Source organism: Hypanus sabinus, chromosome 1 (assembly GCF_030144855.1).
Source record: "Hypanus sabinus isolate sHypSab1 chromosome 1, sHypSab1.hap1, whole genome shotgun sequence".
Classification (NCBI taxonomy): domain Eukaryota; kingdom Metazoa; phylum Chordata; class Chondrichthyes; order Myliobatiformes; family Dasyatidae; genus Hypanus; species Hypanus sabinus.
Window position 1 is genome coordinate 12,997,851 of NC_082706.1, and position 18,677 is coordinate 13,016,527.

The 18,677-nt window shown below is 47.0% G+C and overlaps 1 protein-coding gene across 1 annotated transcript in view; it reads right to left on the reverse strand.

Annotated features, from left to right (window-relative positions):
* mthfd2 (methylenetetrahydrofolate dehydrogenase (NADP+ dependent) 2, methenyltetrahydrofolate cyclohydrolase) overlaps positions 1-18,677 on the reverse strand; it is a 38,064-nt gene that overhangs the window by 12,774 nt on the left and 6,613 nt on the right. Inside the window, exons 2-5 of the mRNA XM_059964702.1 lie at positions 17,265-17,449; positions 14,766-14,888; positions 2,740-2,892; positions 756-863 (exon numbers count right to left, since the gene is read on the reverse strand). Of these exons, the coding sequence (XP_059820685.1) occupies positions 756-863; positions 2,740-2,892; positions 14,766-14,888; positions 17,265-17,449 (569 nt within the window). The remainder of the gene's footprint in view (positions 1-755; positions 864-2,739; positions 2,893-14,765; positions 14,889-17,264; positions 17,450-18,677) is intronic.

Genomic DNA, 18,677 nt, shown 5'->3' on the forward strand with positions numbered 1-18,677 from the left:
ATCCATTTCTCTTAATCTTATAACCTACCATTAGCCTCAGCCTCGGCTCGCTGTACAGAAAATAAGCTTTTTACTATGCAATGTCACTTAAATCATAATCTAATGATGTAGAAAAAATAACACAGTAAACAAGATTTTAAAAATCACACCTGTTTTAAAAAAATTAAGATCTCTCACTTGTGCCAAATCAAGGATTGAGCTGAGCAGCCTGCAACTATGCCATGCTGCTGGCATCAATGTAGCATGTCCAAAATTTATTAATCATAACTGGACATCTTTGGACTGTGGGAGGAAACCCATGTGGTCACGGGGGAGAATGTACAAACTCCTTACAGACAGAAAGGGTAATTGAACCCCAAACTTATAGCTAGTGATGTAATAGCATTACACTAATAGCCACACTTCTGTGGCACCCAAACTGTAGGTATCAAGGGACTCTTCACACTCCACTTAGAACAAACTTCCATAGATAAGTTAACACAAGCCGCATGATTCACAACACTGATTAAGTATCTACTTCAAATTCTGATGGTGTTTAACTTATACAAAGATGATTTTCCTCTTAAAGTAACATACATAAATGCTGGAGGAACCCAGCAATACCATGGAGAGGAATAAATGGTCGAAGTTTTGAGTGGAGAACCCTTCCTCAGGACTCCTTTTTTCCTTTTGACGGATAGTTGAATAAACACAGATTGAACTTCAAGGCCAAGCTTTGTGAGCTGCTGTGTTTGCATCTGGGCATTGGCACTCACCACCAGGCCTCTCGTGTCTGCCGTCTGTGTGCAGGAGCATAGCGATGGGCATTCCAACGTTCTTTGACCGCCCAGCAACAACCACATTCTTCCCCAGAGTGGGAATTCCTGAAAGATACAAAGGTTCAGTGTTAACTTATCCCCAGCTACAACCAAACTTTGTGATGGAAGCAATAACAGCAACTACTCACCTTTACAGAACATTCCACCCTCAATTACCCCTTTAAATGCATGCATTGGTCTAAGATAAACTGCCTTTTGAGGACAGTAAAAGCCTTCACTGTCCTGAGCATTATTTCCACAACAGTCAAAAAATAACCTGTCCAGTTTTACATAGAATTCATCTGAATATACAAACATACTGGCTAAGAGCAAGAACATGCCATTCGGCCCTTTGAGCTTCCCATTCCATGATCCTAACCTCAACCGCAACCCATCATTCTCATCAAGAATCAAACAGGTAAAATGGGACAGGCACGGGAAGGCAACTTGGTCAGCAGAGACAAGATGGGCTGAAGGGTCTTTTCCATGCTGTATAAAACTGAATATTTAAGGCAGAATTGATTGCAGAATGATTGAGCACTACAATATAGAAAGAGGCCCTTCAACCCAAGAAATACTGAAGTATTGTGATCACTCCAGTAGAATAGGATGTTCCCCTAAGGGGTTATGCCCATAACAGGAAATGCCCGTGTGTGACTTCGTTTAACTTAGGGAGGCTGATGCACAGGTAGCCAGCACATATTGCTTGACAGGTCAAGGTCAGGGTCAATGGTATGGAATACGAGAAGGCTGGGGACCCTTCCCTGCTGCAGCCTTCCTCCACTGTCGTTGCGATGTCATCAGCTTCTACCGACTTCACTGAAGAAGTCTTAGTTGGATCGCTCTTTGTCGAGAATCTCCTCCTTGACCTTGCCACCATGGGGGTAAGGTCAAGAACTGTGTGGTGGCCGCCCATGCGTCAGCATTAAACAAAGCCACACACGGGTGTTCGCTATTAAGGGAATCTATCCTAACATTCCAGTAATGTGGATCTCAGATTGGATTGTAAGGCCAGAGGAGAACCAACAACCTTTGGAGAACATCATACTCGAATTGAGTGATCGAACTACTAAACCAATGCCTCTCTACTCCTCATGCACCAAAACACACTGACGCTCCACCATCACATGGGCATGCCGTGGGGGTGAAGGATTATGACAGCAAAGAGTGAAACGCCATTAGACATCAGCTGCATGAGTAAGGGAGTACGATGCTAGCTGGGCTGGAAGCTGCTGGTGGAGGCTCAAAATTCCTGCTCAGATCCCTGGGAGAACAGGGGGAAAGCCACAAGGAAGGAGGCAAGGCATTACAGGACACAATCCTAGTGGAGGCAAAAGGGATTAGTGGGGAAGGTCCAAGAAGCTGGCATGGACTTGTTGGGTAAAGGACACATTGCTGTGTTGTATGACTATAAGACCAGGATACAAATTTGGTGGATGTTCACTTGCTTTGGGAAAGAGGTTCTTCAGTCCTAGTACTAACTCTAGGGTGCATTCACAGCAAGGCAAGGTCCAATATTCTCAGCTGAAACATCCTCACAGCCATCCAACTATTTCCCGCCTCGAGCTGTCCTCACCTCCCTGGTGGCAATTAAGATGGCCCATATCAGCCTTGTTAAGCTGCTTCTCAGGACCAGATTGGCCAAACTCTAACCACCAAAGAGAGCAGACGTTTTAGAAACATTACACCCTGCACCAATTCCCAAGAAGACACAAAAGACTGCAGATATTGGAAAGACAACAAAGTTAAATATACTCTACAAAAAAGGCTTTGACAACCCATATCACTCACCTACTCCATACCACACCATCTTCTAAGAGTGACAAACTATCAACTCCACAATGAGCCCAGGACCAAGATGCACCAGGGTTCAGGCAGCCCAATCCTTGCATTCTATTATAATCACGAGTGAGATTTAGGCCAAGGTTTGTAGCCAACTTGCCTGTTCGTTGGATGATTTCCCACACGCCCCAGGGTGTTGCCGGTAACATAGAGCTCTGGTCAAGGCACATGCGGCCGACGTTGAGTACGTGAAACCCATCCACGTCTTTTGTGGGAGACACCGCATTACAGATCTTGCGCTCATTGAGGTGTTCTGAGGAAACAATTCAGGATTGAACCAAACCATTAGACTGAGCAATTTTGAAGTTGATGCATATTATCTAAACCTGATTCAAACCAGGGTCTGCTACCAAGAACATTATAAATAATGTGCAGAATTGGAGGCACACTGTCCCTGTGCTAAGTCTGTCAAAGCAGAACAGAGTGCAGATTGATGAGATTAAGTGAGAGACTCCTGTCTGTAACTCAGACTAATTTTGGTAAATTGGTTTATTACTGTCACATGTACAGTGAAAAACTTTTGCATTTCATCAATTCAAGTGCACTGACGTCTTAAAAGGGAAAAGTAGTAACCGAGCAGAATGAAGTGTGACACTTAAAGAGGAAGTACAGTGCAGGTAGTTGCAAGGTAGACAACAAGATGCAACTGAGACAAGAAGCAATATCACAAGTTCGCAACAAGATCACTTGTGAGACCAAGGGTCCTTTGAACAGATCTCTTGTTCAATATGAATTCTATCTCACAGTCTCAGCATGGCCTTGCATCTTACTATTTTTCCATATTGGAATAGTTTTTAATATAATTTTTAAAAGATGTTAGTTGAATTAAGGCAAGATTAAAATTGTAGTTGTAATGGTTTTTACTGACATAATTTGTATTTTTAACAATTTGTATCTGCAACAAAATCATGTATTTCTCACAGTATGTGGTGGTTCGTCCCCACCTTTACTGGCAGAAGATGGTATAGATTTTCATTTTTGATTGGGTAAATATTAGCCTATTTACTGCATTATTTCTATCTGAAGAATTTCTGTTATCGAGTATAAAGGTGGTAGATTTTTCAAAGGCACCGTCTTTGTCTTCTTTTCATTGAATCGCTTTAATCCCTGATTTGTTTCTCAGCTCCTCACAGTTTCAAATGCTCTAAATCCTCGTTTAAACTTTAAAATAAATTATCGTGAAAAAATCAAGGAATCAAATTTTCTCACTCATTCCTGAACACCTAAATTCTTTCATGCATGTGATTTAACTTATGCTGCATACTCATTTGGATCAAAACTCTGGGAATAATCAAACACAATGCAGTACTCCAGTGACAGTGGTCTCACCAGAACACACTCGTGGAATCACTGCATGCCATTCACAGTGGTGAAAGCCTTTTGCTTGCTCTGATACCAAGTGTGGAGAGAGAAAGATTTCACAATGCCAGTAATCAGTGACAGCCTGGCAGGAGTGGGGCATGTATGCTGGCAGGTTTCAGAACCATAACCCAACCAGCCACGTCTATCATTAGGGAGGAGTTTCCAAGAATATCCACCCACCTTGGGACCAGCAAGTGCTGAAGACAGTGCCATTCGCAACCACATTCAAAATTCAAAGTAAAAGCTAGAGGAGTGCCAAGATGAACCATGACAGCTACCCCCCAAGATCCCCATCGTCACAGCAGGCCAGGCAGCATCTATGGAAAGGAGCCGAGACCCTCCATCAAGCCTTATGAAGTCCTGTGCATGTACTCTTAATGAAGGGTCTCAATCAAAACTATAGACGCTGCCTGACACGCAGAGTTCCTCCAGCATTTTCTGTCTGTTGCATTGGAGCTGTGAGATAACAGCTCCACTAAACGAACCACACCAGCATCTTTCAAGGACGGCACAAATTATTGGCACAAGTTACTCATCCAGGCAAGTGGGTGGTGGGAAAGTTGTTCAGTCACACTGCTGACTTGTACCTTGCACATTGACACTGTTCACGACTTGGCTGGAACCTCATCATTCCCTGTGGTCACAGTGAGCACCAGCCACAAAAGTGCTCTGCGGTAACCTGTCCACACTCTGACATCACCTCCCCAATTCACCATCATGGGGGATCCCACCACCCATCAATTCCCAACCAAGTTGCACACCATTCCAGATGTGTGAATATAATCACCAGTCCTTCTAACATCACAGGATATAAACCCTGGAACTGCGGATCTTTTATCCCCAACCCTCTACTCACCCTAAACACATTAGGGGAACACCTTCACCAAAAAGACTGCAACAGATTAAGGCAGGAGTCAGAGCCAGAGAGAAGCCACAGAAAACAATTTGGTTCACACTTATTGTAAAGCGTGCACTCTGATACTAATCCTACTCTATATTAGAGTATTTACCCAATATCCCTTTCAAATACCTTGGATTGTTCCCACATGCCAGGGCCAATTTACAGTGGCCAAATACCCTACCAACCCATTTCTGGGATGTGGAAGCAAACCAGAGCACTTGGTGGGGGGACCCACACAACTGAAGGGAAAACATTCGACATCCACACAGACAGCAGTGGGCTTCAGGACTGAATCCTGCACTGGGTGGGTGGCCAGAAACACTTGAAGGAAGAACGTTCAAGATCCACACAGACAGCAGTGGACATCAGGACTGAATCCAGGTCACTGGAGCTGTGATAAACACAAGAGATCCTGCAGATGCTGGAAATCCAGAATAACACACACAATCTGCTGGAGGAACTCAGAAGGGTAGGCAGCACCTATGATAAGGAATAAAGAGTCGATGTTTCAGGCAGACAGCAACTTGCGCATGACTGATGATGTCCTGATGAAGAGTCTCAGCCTGAAATGTGTTACTCTGGAGTTGTGAGATAGAAGCTCCATTAAATGTATCACACCAGCACCTTTCAAGGACAATTAAGGCTACATAACAGACATTGGCCTTGCTGATAAAAACCCACATCTCAAAACAATTAGGCATTAAAAAAACCTACCCTAGAAGCTGCAGCCTCCGGTGCACTGCAAATCTCTTGACCAAGGTAAAAGAACTATCTCCCTCTGGAACGAGAAACTTGATCTCCCAAGTAGGAACACCAGCAGTATTCCCTTCCCTCTTCCTAAGAAATGATAAATCACCTGTTTGCAATCAGTTACAGTGGTTGAAAGTTAATTTAGACCTCTCTCCACAAACACACACACTCTCTGAAATGTCCTGCTGCCCCTAAATGTCCTCCCAATAGGTGGTGTCAAGTTGACCATTTCATCCTGAAGTTACCACTGAGAATGTCTGTACTGCACCATTTCTGCTTTGCCTTCCGTGCTCTGGGACTGAATGCACATCTCCCGGTCAAGGCCGATCAGAAGGACGTCGTTCATAAGACATGGGTGCAGAATTAGACCATTCAGTCCATCAAGTCTGCTTTACCATTCCATCATGGCTGATTTATTATCCCTCTCAACACCATTCTGCCTTCTATAACCTTTGACATCCTAATTAATCAACCTCCACTTTAAGTATACCCAATGACTTGGCCTCTGCAGTAGTCCAGCTAAAGAAATTCCTCCTCATCTCTGTTCTAAAGAGACACCCTTCTATTCTGAGGCTGTGCCCTCTGGTCCTAGACTCCACTCTACCTAGGCCTTCCACTATTCGATAGGCTTCAATGAGATTCTCCCTCTCATTCTTCTCAACTCCAGCAAGTACAGGTCCAGAGCCAAACACTCCTCATACGTTAAACATTTCATTCCAAGGATCACTAAGGACCCTCTCCAATGCCAACACATCTTTTCTTAGATTGGGGGCCCAAACCTGCTCACAACACTCTTAACCATCTGACCAATGCCTTATAAAGCCTTAGCATCATGTCTTTGCTTTTATATTCTAGTCCTCTTGAAATAAATGCGAACATTTCATTTGCCTCCCTTACTGCTGTCTCAACCTGCAAGTTAATCTTTAGGGAATCCCAAGTCTTTTGCATCTCGTATTTCTGAATTTTAAGTTCAGAAAATAGTCCTCCAAGGGGATCACAACTCTGTTGTAAGGTTTGGAGGCTTGTGTGCTTCAATGACCCGGAGAGCTATGTGGCCTTGTGGTTTGGCTATTGGTCGGATCACCCAGGTTAAAGGGCAGAGACCTGACTAAGAGTGGTCCACCGGTCCTCTGGTAGATAGTGCGGGCAGTCGATGGAGGAGAGGCTGGTTTTGTGATGGTGCAAATGGATGCTCTTTGACTAGTATGGATTTTGGGCCAAAGGGCCTTGTAAACAGACTCAGGGCTAACAAACCTGACTGGTCAAAGAGAAACAACTGTTACAGAAGCAGCAATGAGATTTCCTTGCAGGCCTAAACGCCAGCAGCATAATGGGCAGTAAGAAAATACCCTATGCATTTATTCCTTCTACCAAAGCATCCATTTCTACACATTGGCTTACTCCACCACTATGCCCACCACAGAATATTCCAAGCTGTAGTTCTCCAAGAGTTCTTGGTCCTAATTTGGTTTCATGAATCTCAGTTTACTTGGCTCTGTAAACTGAGCATGGGTCGTGTGACAAGTCACACTGTGGCCAGGCTTCTCACATGCCATCTTATCCTCGAAAGTGTTTCACAGGTTTTCCACCACGGATAGGCAGCTCACTGCTGTCTGAGTGGGCAAGCTTTGCCCTGCATGCTATATGATGCCGTGTTGGCATCAAACTTGCTGATGCCACAAAGGGGCATCAGAACATGGAAACAGGCTCTCATGACATTTGTGTCTACCTGCACTGCACTCTCTCTGTAACTAGAGTGTTGTAGCGGTATGCTACACACAGCGCTAAAATAACGACACGGAGTCGGTAAACTGCAGTTAAAGAAAGATTTTATTCGAATTTCACAGCCTTGCTTTAAAGCCTCCCTGATCCTGCCCTCCCCGGGCGCGGATGCTGTAGGGGCATGTACTCACAATCCCCAGCAGGCTTTTCCCTTTGTTGGTGAAGCAGACCTGGCGCCCTTTTGGGACTGGCCTTTGTGCCGGCGTGCTGGCTATTTGTGAGCCGGTTCGAGCACGCTAGGAAGTGGGTCGCCACATAACCCGCCCCCAGAACCGGCGATACACCCCCCCCAATGTCCACAGTCTGGGCCGGACCCCGTTTGGGAGGTCGGCCTCTGCGCTGCGGTGCCGGAAAATCGACCGGTTGTGCCAAATCTACATGGGCCGATTTGAGTCGGTCCACCGTGAAAACCTCCTCTCTCCCCCAACGTCCAGCACAAACGTGAACCTGTTGTTCCTGAGCACTGTAAACGGCCCCTCGTAGGGCCATTGCAGCGGTGGCCGATGCCCGCCCCTTCGTACAAACACAAACTTACAGTTCTGCAGGTCTTGGGGTATGCAGGTTGGGTTCTGCCCATGCTGCGAAGTGGGTATGGGGGCCAGGTCACCGAGCCTCTCGCATAGTCTGCCCAGGACTGCTGCAGGTTCTTCCTCTTGGCCCCTTGGGGCTGGTATGAACTCCCCAGGGACGACCAGGGGTGCGCCGTACACCAACTCGGCTGACGAGGCGTGCAGATCGTCTCTGGGCACCGTGCGGATGCCGAGTAGGACCCAGGGAAGCTCGTCCACCCAGTTAGCTCCTCTCAGGCGGGAGATGAGAGCCGACTTTAGGTGACGGTGGAAACGCTCCACGAGGCCGTTCGACTGTGGGTGGTAGGCAGTGGTGTGGTGCAGCTGTGTCCCCAAAAGGCTGGCCATAGCTGACCACAGGCTGGAGGTGAACTGGGCGCCTCTGTCGGAGGTAATGTGGGCCAGTACACTAAAGCAGGACACCCAGGTGGCGATCAGTGCCCGGGCGCAAGATTCGGAGGTGGTGTTGGTGAGCGGGATCGCCTCTGGCCATCTTGTGAACCGGTCCATGATAGTCAAGAGGTGCCGTGCTCCTCGTGACACTGGCAGGGAGCCCACGATATCCACATGAATGTGGTCAAGACGCCCGTGGTTGCTTTGGTATGCCGCTGCACCTTGGCCGTCTGGCAGTGCATGCACGTTCTGGCCCATTCACTGACTTGCTTGCGGAGACCATGCCAAATGAACCTGCTGGAGACCATCCAGACGGTTGTCCTGATGGAGAGGTGCGCTAAGTTATGAATGGAGTCGAAAACGCGTCGCTGCCAAGGTGCCGGGACGACGGGACGGGGCTGGCCGGTGGCGACATCAGAGAGTTGATTCCTCTCACCTGGGCCTACAGGGAGGTCCTGGAGCTGCAAACTGGAGACTGCGGTTCTGTAACTCGGGATCTCCTCGTCTGCCTGCTGCAACTCTGCCAGCGCCTCAAAGTCTACCCCTTGGGAAAAGGCATGAATGTTAGGGCGAGAGAGAGCGTCCTGTCCTTACCTGAGACGTGCCGGACATCCATCATGTATTCAGAGATGTAGGACAGATGGCGTTGCTGGCGGGACGACCAAGGATTGGGCACCTTCATGAACATAAAGGTAAGCAGCTTGTGGTCCGTGAATGCGGTGAAGGGCCTACCTTCTAAGAAGTACCTGAAATGCCGGATTGCCAGGTATAGCGCCAACAGTTCCCGGTCGAAAGCACTGTATTTGAGCTCGGGTGGCCGCAGGTGTTTGCTGAGAAACGCCAGGGGTTGCCAGTGACCCGCAGTGAGTTGCTCCAGCACCCCACCGACTGCCGTGTTAGAGGCGTCCACTGTGAGGGCGGTAGGAACGTCTGTTCTGGGGTGCACTAGCATCGCGGCGTTTGCCAAGGCTTCTTTCATTTTAATGAAAGCGGCGGCGGACTCCTCGTCCCAGGTAATGTCCTTGCCCGGACACAACATCAGGGCGAACACAGGGGGCGCATGATTCGGGCAGCTGAAGGGAGGAAGTGGTGGTAGAAATTGACCATACCTACGAATTCCTGAGGGCCTTTGATCGTGTTGGGTCGGGGGAAATGGCGGACCGCATCTACCTTAGCGGGCAGAGGGGTCGCCCCGTCTTTAGTAATCTTGTGGCCCAGGAAGTCAATGGTGTCGAGCCCGAACTGGCATTTGGCCGGGTTGTTAGACGTACTCACTCAGTCAGGCGTAGAGTTGGCGGAGGTGGGACAGATGTTCCTGACGACTGCTGCTGGCTATGAGGATGTCGTCCAAATAGATGAATGCGAAGTCCAGGTCGCGTCCCACCGCGTCCATTAACCGCTGGAACATCTGTGCGGGATTCTTCAGGCCGAACGGCATGCGGAGGAATTCGAAAAGGCCGAACGGGGTGATGAGAGCCGTTTTGGGGATGTCGTCCGGATGCATCGGGATTTGATGGTACCCTCGGACGAGACCTCGGAGAAGATCCGTGCGCCATGCAGGTTTGCTGCAAAGTCCTGAATGTGCGGCACAGGGTAGCGGTCCAGTGTGGTAGCCTCGTTCAGCCTGCGTTAAGTCGCCGCATGGTCTCCAGCCCCCTGTCGCTTTGGGCACCATGTGCAGGGGGGAGGCCTATGGGCTGTTGAACCGCCGGATGATCCCCAATTCCTCCATCCTCTTGAACTCCTCCTTTGCCAGTCGGAGCTTGTCTGGGGGAAGCCGCCGAGCACGGGCGTGGAGGGGTGGTCCCTGGGTTGAGATGTGGTGCTGTACGCCGTGTCGGGGCATGGCTGCCGTGAACTGCAGAGCCAGAACCGATGGGAAATCCGCCAGGACTCTGGTGAAGTCGTTGTCGGACAGCGTGATGGGAGTCGAGTTGTGGGGCTGGCAACTGGGCTTCTCCCAGGGAGAACGTCTGAAAGGACTCGGCGTGGACCATTCTCTGTCTCGGCAGGTCAACCAGCAGGCTGTGAGCCCGCAAAAAATCCGCACCCAGAAGCGGTTGGGCTACGGCGGCCTGTGTGAAGTCCCACGTGAACCTGCTGGAGCCGAACTGTAGCTGCACCGTACGGGTGCCGTAGGTCCTTACCGTGCTGCCGTTCACGGCCCTCGGGGGGGACCCGGTGCCCTGTTGCGGGTGTCGTAACTCGTCGGAAGTAAGACGCTGATTTCAGCACCGGTGTCGACCAAAAAACGGCGTCCTGACCTCTTGTCCCACACATACAGGAGGCTATCCCGATGGCCAGCCGCCGTAGCCATCAGCGACGGCTGGCCCTGGCGTTTCCCGGGAACTTGCAGGGCGGGCTTCTGCGCCCCACCGCTGGTGGTAGAAGCACCATTGTTCGTTGGTCTCCTCACCCCTGCCTCTGGGGTTAGCGGGCTCTGTGGCCGGGCCTGGTCTGGTTTGCTGCTGGGAGCGTGGCCTGGTGATCTGTGCGATGGACTCCCCACTCTCCTTCTTGGCATTCCACAGCAAGTCCACCTGGGCTGCCACCTTCCGGGGGTCGCTGAAATCCACATCGGACAGCAGCAGGCGTATGTCCTCGGGCAGCTGCTCCAGGAATGCCTGCTCAAACATGAGGCAGGGTTTGTGTCCGCCAGCCACAGACAACATCTCATTCATTAAAGCCGATGAAGGTCTGTCTCCCAAGCCATCCAGGTGCAGTAAACGGGCAGCCCGCTCACGCCGTGAGAGTCCGAAAGTCCTTATGAGCAGGGCTTTGAATTCCGTCTCCTTGCCGTCCACTGGGGGAGACTGTACGAACTCCTCAACCTGGGCCGCTGTGTCCTGGTCGAGGGAGCTCACCACGTAGTAGTAACATGTGTCCTCTGAGGTTATCTGCCGAACATGGAATTGGGCTTCTGCTTGCTGGAACCATAGGTGAGGTCGCAGCGTCCAGAAGCTTGGCAGTTTCAACGAAACCACATGAACAGATGCGGCGTCGTTCCTCCGGTCCAAAAATCGTTTGGACCGTCGGGGTCACCAATTGTAGCGGTGTACTACACGCAGCGCTAAGATAACGACACGGAGTTGGTAAACTGCAGTTAAAGAAAGATTTTATTCAAACTTCACAGCCTTGCTTTAAAGCCTCCCTGATCCCGCCCTCCCCGGGCGCGGATGCTGTAGGGGCACGTACTCACAATCCCCCGCAGGCTTTTCCCTTGGTTGGTGAAGCAGACCTGGCGCCCTTTTGGGACTGGCCTTTGTTCCGGCGCGCTGGCTATTTGTGAGCCGGTTCGAGTGCGCTAGGAAGTGGGTCGCCACAGTGTTATATTTTGCATTTCTTATTGCTTTTCCTTCTGAGATCCTTCTGTGTACTTATGTATGGAATAATCTGTCTGGATGGCTTTCAAACGAGGCTTTTCAGTGTATCGCAAACAACATGATCATAGTAAATCAATTACCCATTTTATTCGCCCTACTTTCCCCAAATTCTATCTCTTAGGACAAAAAGGACAACTGAGTGTCCACTGGGCAGCCCACACATCCTTGGGATGTGGGAGGGTACAGAGCACCCAGGGAAAGCTGCATAGTCACGGGTTGAATGTTCAAACTTCGCACAGCACCCAACGTCAGGACTGAACCCAAGTCACTGGTGCAACGAGGCAGTGGTTCTGCATGACTGCAGAAGACTGGCAAGGTGACTATTAAGATGTAGGAGGACAGACAAGAATATACACTTAGCAGCCATTTTATTAGGTACTTCCCGAGCGTACGTCCGTGGTATGACCCAATGCGGTCTTATGCTACTGTAATCCATACACTTCAACGTTCAAAGTGTTGTGCATTCAGAGAAGCTCTTCTGCACACCACTGTAATGCATGGTTATTTGAGCTTCTGTCACCTTATTGTCAGCTTGAACCAGTTTGGGCATAAGCTATAGAAACAGGGATGAGTAGGACAGAAGATTGTCCAGACTGCCCACAAATTGCAGCACAAACCAGACTATAGTTTTCCCTAGTTAGACACCCCCACATCAGCAGTTTCCAGCAGTGAATGGTCCTGTTTTGTAATAGGATTCACTCTTCTTCTTGGTGTGTAGTAACGTTTACAGGCCTCCTACATGCAGCAGTAGCGCATATTCAAAAGTTCAATCCAAAGGGGATTGAAAGGTTGTAAGTGATGCCTCATGTCTAATTTTGCTTCATTCTGCATTCCGTCTAGACCAGGCAAAGTGCTGACTTTCAGCTATGCTAACCATTCTGGTATCTGATGCGTACTCCTGCCCCTCCCAGTCAGATTTTACCAGCCTCAAAGGTCTCTACAGAGGTTCAAAATATCCTTTAACGTTAAAAAATATTACAAACCAAAAAGACTTTTATATTCCCCACTAATCTGAAACAGCATTCAATTTTCATTATGTATTTTCATCAGTTAAAGGTTAGCTTTGTCACGTGTGCATCAAAATATGGTGAAATGCATCATTTGCATCAATGACCACAACCCCAGGACGTGCTGGGGGAAGTCAACAAGTGTCGCCATGCTTCTGGCACTAATATAGCATGCCCAGAACTAATTAACCCTAATTAGTCTTTGGAAATTAGTCTGGTCTTTGGAAACCAGAGCACCCATAGGAAACCCACTTGGTCACAGGGACAACGTACAACTGTGGCTGATTTTATTTCATTGGGATTACTGACTAGGGTGGAAAAGTTTAACCAGTGCATGTGATTTGATTATTTGATTTATTTTAAATATTTTAAAATTATCTTGTTATTTACCATATTGTATGATATGGGCAATTGTGGTCACGGTCTTTCCATGACCATGATTGTTCTTGGCAAATCTTTCTAGTGATGGCTTGCCATTGTCTTCTTCTGGACATTGCCTTTACAAGACGGGTGACCCCAGCCATTATCAATACTCTGCCTGGCGGTAGTGGTCACATAACCAGGAGTTGAGACGTGCACTGCCTGCTCCCATGGCTTCTTGTGATTCTGATCAGGGGGCTAAGCAGGTGCTACACCTTGCCCAAGGGGGACCTGCAGACTAGCTGAGGGACAGAGCACCTTGCATCTCCTTTGACAATGAAGTATTTCCACTTGCCACCCAAATTAATGAACAGGTTAAAGTACCCCAAAACATTGGATTTTATTCTTCCAGCTACTTCTAGATATCTCAATTATTAGAGCCATATTGAAACAATTTAAGAAAAATTAATTTTGACAGCATTAACTGTCAGGGGTGACATGGGACAGCCAAGGATTAGGGTCTACCTCGAGGGACCTAGTGTTTGCCGGGCTCAGAGCCATTATTGCTCCAGGTCATTTGGGATAAAAGGGCTATAAAACTGGTGAAATGCCCAGGATCCTATAGAGAACAAGGTATTGGCTGATTGGGCACCATCTGGCCCTGGAACTTCAGCTCAAACCATGGTACAATCCGACTCATGTAAAATGTCACTTCTGATTGTGATAATGATCTTGAAACTCTGGGTGAATGGTATCTGTGGAGATCCGTCAGGTCATCAAAAACTTTGACAAACTTTAACAAGTGTTGTGGAGGGTGTATATTGACTGGCTGCATCACAGCCTGGTATGGAAACAATGCCGTTGCATGGAAAAGCCTACAAAAGCTAGCGGATTTGGCCCAGTACATCACGGGTAAAGCCCTCCCAACCACTGAGCTCATCTACATGAAATGCTGCTGTAGAAAAGCATCATCCGTCATCAGAGATCCCCTCCACCCAGCTCTGTTCTCGCTGTTGCTATCAGGTAGAATATAGTAGAGCCGCGGGACTCGCATCAGCAGGTTCAGGAACAATTACTATCCCTCAACCATCGGGCTCGTGATAACGACATTCACTTGCCCTTCCATTGAGATGTTCCTACAACCAGTGATCTCAGTTTAAGGACTCTTTGCCTCATTATTTCATGTTCTTGTTATTTATTACTATTTATTTATATTTACTTTTGCAGCTTGTTGTCTCCTGCACTCTGGTTGATCAATTCATTGACCCTGTTATAGTCACCTTTTGCAGATTTGCTGATTATGCCTACAAGAAAATGAATCTCAGGATGACATAGGTGACATATATGAACTTTGATAATAAAAAAATTTACTTCGATTATCGAATTCTTTCACAGACCCCACCTCCAGAATAGGTGCAATGAAGCAAGGAGCTTAGTGCCATTTTGCATGGACTGTCCCAGCAATCAACAGATAAAATAACAAGTGTTAGAGAAACAAATCATTTTTCATTTAATTGTCTCAACATCTGCTAAAGAAGCATCAAGCTCAAAACACAATAGTCCACAAATCAAACATCCAGAGGGAACTCGAGACCCCAGTTACCGAATGAGATTCTTACCGGGTAAAGGAAGCTGGACAAGCAACCCATCAACTTTATTATCATTGTTGAGCTTGTTAATTAACTCCAGCAGCTCTTCCTCAGTGATGCTGGATGGCTTCAGAATGGTTTCACTCGTGATACCTAGATCAACAAGTCCAAATTAGAACCATTATAAAGTAATCTTACCAGGTGCAAATACTTCACTGTTGAGAGCAACAGCATCATTCTCATTTTAAGCCATTTTAACATTGGTTACTGTTTGCTGGTGGCCAGCTTATAACTTCTGTGAGTGCTGGTTCACTCATTCTTGCTGCATGAAATCAGATTTTTTTTTAAATTTAACAAACACAGCCCAGCGACAAATCCTACAGACCCGCCATGCCGCCCCATATGGCCAATTAACCTACTAATCCATATATCTTTGGAATGTGGGAGGAAACCAGAGCAGCCAAAGGAAAGTCACTTGAGGAGAGAGTACAAACTTCTAACAGACCAAATCCCTAACTGGGATTATTTCTGTTCCTGTAGCCTGGTGAAAAAATTCTGACTCTCAGTATTCATCCTCCTCAGCAGCCGAGGTACCAATCCTCCTCCCCAACTCTCCCGGGGCCTGGCCCTCACAGATTAGCTTGACTGTTGTTCTTATTATGTCATTTCAAAGTAAAGCTTAGTTTTATGCCAAAGAGTTATTGCACAAAGGCTGGGGGAAAAACAATCCAGAAGCAAAATCCTATTTTATCAGAGCCAGAACTGGAATGCAGAAAGACAAATCGCCAGGAGAATAATTTAAAAGAACAAAGATGAGGATTTATTAACAAAAAAGTCCTTGCATAACAGAAGTGACCAAAAGGGAGATACTGTAGTGTAGTGGTCAGCACATCACTTTAGTGACTGTGATTACAGACCCGGGTACAGTTCTCTTCCCGTGACCACGTAGGTGCTCCAGTTTCATCCAACACTCCAAAGACCTGCAGTTAGGGCTCAGATCAGTAAGTTGTGGGAATGTTATGTTGGCGCCCGACACTTGCAGGCTGCCCAGCACAGCCTTTGCTGGTTGGGTTTGATGCAAACAGTACAATTCACTGTATGCTTCGATGTACGCATGACAAATAAAGTTCATCTTTTAAAAGTCAGCATAATTCAGGCAATGGTTCAATTGAGTCTCACTCAGCTGTTCCATTAACAAGCAGGAAGCCCACAGAGCCGCTTCATACAGAATTAGCTCACTTCAATTTTTAAAACAATTCAGACAACTTGGGAGTTAGTAATTATGGCACCAAATGCCCTTTAGCACTGCTCATTGAGGACAGATAGTTGCACAGTACCACAACGGTTCCTACCGCTGAAGCCTTTCTACTAATGGGAAGCTTGCTTGCTCCCAGCGAGCTGTTACTGATAAGGCCATTTATCTGCCAAGTCACGAGGGTGTATCTAGCAACAGCAGCAGTACACCATCAAACAAAGCAGCTTTTCTGAGAATTCAGTGCTGCGCTCACAAAAGGACACATAGAAACTCCTTTTTGCCCTCTTGCACTTTTGCTTCTATTTATACACTTCTTTTTGTGCACAGATTCAATAAACTCCAATCCATCTTTATTTGAGTTATTCATTCAAGGAAGTTCCTGCTCTGCTGAAAGAAGCAGCCAGAGTTACTGGAACACAATTACAACAGTTCGCATTTACTCAGTTTCATTCAAGAAAATATTCCACAGGATTTCCATGAAATGCACTTTGACAAAATCTGACACTTGGCCAATGGAGCCACATTCAGAAAGAAGGCACAGACCCTTCCTGTGCCCAGCCGCCCCAGAACATTGCTTCCCCCCCTCCCGACAACTCTTCACTATGCTGGAGGAACTCAGCAAGCCAGGCTGCATCAATGGAAAAGAATAAATAATGGAAAAGAATAAATAGTCGGTGTTTCAGGCCGTGGTGCAAAAAAATAGAAATAAAATAGTGCTGAGGTAGTGTTCATGGGTTCAGTGTCCATTTAGAAATCGGATGACAGAGGGGAAGAAGCTGATCCTGAATCGCTGAGTATGTGCCTTCTGTACTTCCTTCATGACAGTAACAATGAGAAGAGGGCATGTCCTGGGTGGTGGGGGTCTTTAATGATGGACAGTCTTACTGAGGCACCACTCCTTGTGGTATCCAAGGCTAGTATCCAAGGTTTCACCCATGGTGAAGCTGACTAATTTTACAACTTTCTGAAACTTACTTCAATCTTGTGCAGTTGCCACCCCCCACAACTATACCAGATGGTGACACAGGCAGTCAGAATGCTCTCCATGGTACATCTGGAGAAGTTTGAGTTTTGCTGGAAAAACGAAATATTTACTGTGCATTCCTCCCCCCAAAACCATTCTTAGTAGAGGATTGCTGACCAGAAAGGAAATGTAAAACTCCAAGCTTCCCATAAAGCAATATCTATTTCAAGTAAAGTTCTGACAGGGAACAAGGTCTGGGAAAGACCTGTGAAAGCCACATCCATCAGAAAATAAATGACAAAATCCATACCCACATCAGCAGCAGCTTTGGTTTTGTTCTTCACGTAGGAGTGACTGGCTGGGTTGTCCCCAACCAGGACAACGCTGAGATGTGGCCTCCTGTTGCCGTCAGCAACCCAGCGCTCTACATCGAGCTTTGCCTCTCCTCGGATTTGCCTCGCAAGCCTCCTTCCTGAGATGACAACAGCCTCATTTCTGAAATTAAAAGATGCAAAGGGAGGGACATGAAACTTTTCTTGAAACCTTGAAATAAATATCACAACCTCAAATGTTAGTGAAAAGCCAAGATTTGAATTGCTACTTAATATCTAAATCTAATTAATATCCTTGGACAACAAAATTCATGGATAATCACATCAATGATAACAGTACTGATGAAAGGACTTGGCAACTGTTTATTCCTCTCCATAGGTGCTCCCTGACCTGCCTGAGTTACACCAGCATTTTGTGTTACTCTGGATTTCTAGCACTTGTAAAATATCTTGTACTTAACACTCATGGATGTTATTTATAAAGTTTCAGAAGGCCTTTGGCTAATTCCTTCAGCAATGATTTTGCCAAATGTAATCTTCTGAAAATGAAGGAAGTTATTGACTTTGTCAGATGGGCAGGTGACAGGATGGGGGAAGGTTGAGAGCTTATGTTCCCAGGTAAGAAGTGACATAAAGTACTGCAAATATTGGTGCTGGAACCTCAGTCGCTGTTTATTAACAACCAAGGTGAGCTGAAAAACCGTGCCAAAAGAACTTGGGCAGTACGAGAACTGTCATTAGGCTGCTGGGCAAAATAAACCTCAGGCAAACAGGAGATTATCCACTTTACTCCTAACCCTAAACAAGGCAAACTAGTATTTATTAACATTTGTAAAGACTGGTCTGTTGAAATCATATTCACAAATGAAGATTAAATGTCATGGGCAACAGAACACCAGAATTAACTGGAATGCCTGTTTTTGCACTGGAGACTCGGGTTACACCATCAGGGTAGGCAAAGCTACACCAGAGATGCAAGGTGAAATCATTCTCCACGCACTTGACTCGAGACAGAGAGGGGGAGTGAGAGAGATAGGCAGACACAGAGAGGGAGTGAGAGAGAGATAGGCAGACACAGAGAGGGAGTGAGAGAGAGATAGGCAGGCACAGAGAGACAATAGACAATAGGTGCAGGAGTAGGCCATTTGGCCCTTTGAGCCAGCACCACCATTCAATGTGATCATGGCTGATCATACACAATCAGTACCCCATTCCTGACTCCATTATCTATAAGAGCTCTATCTCTTTCTTGAAAGCATCCAGAGAATTGGCCTCCACTGCCATCTGAGGCAGAGCATTCCATAGATCCACAACTCTCTGGGTGAAAAAGTTTTTCCTGAACATTCTAAATGGCCTACCCCTTATTCTTAAACTGTGGCCTCTGGTTCTAG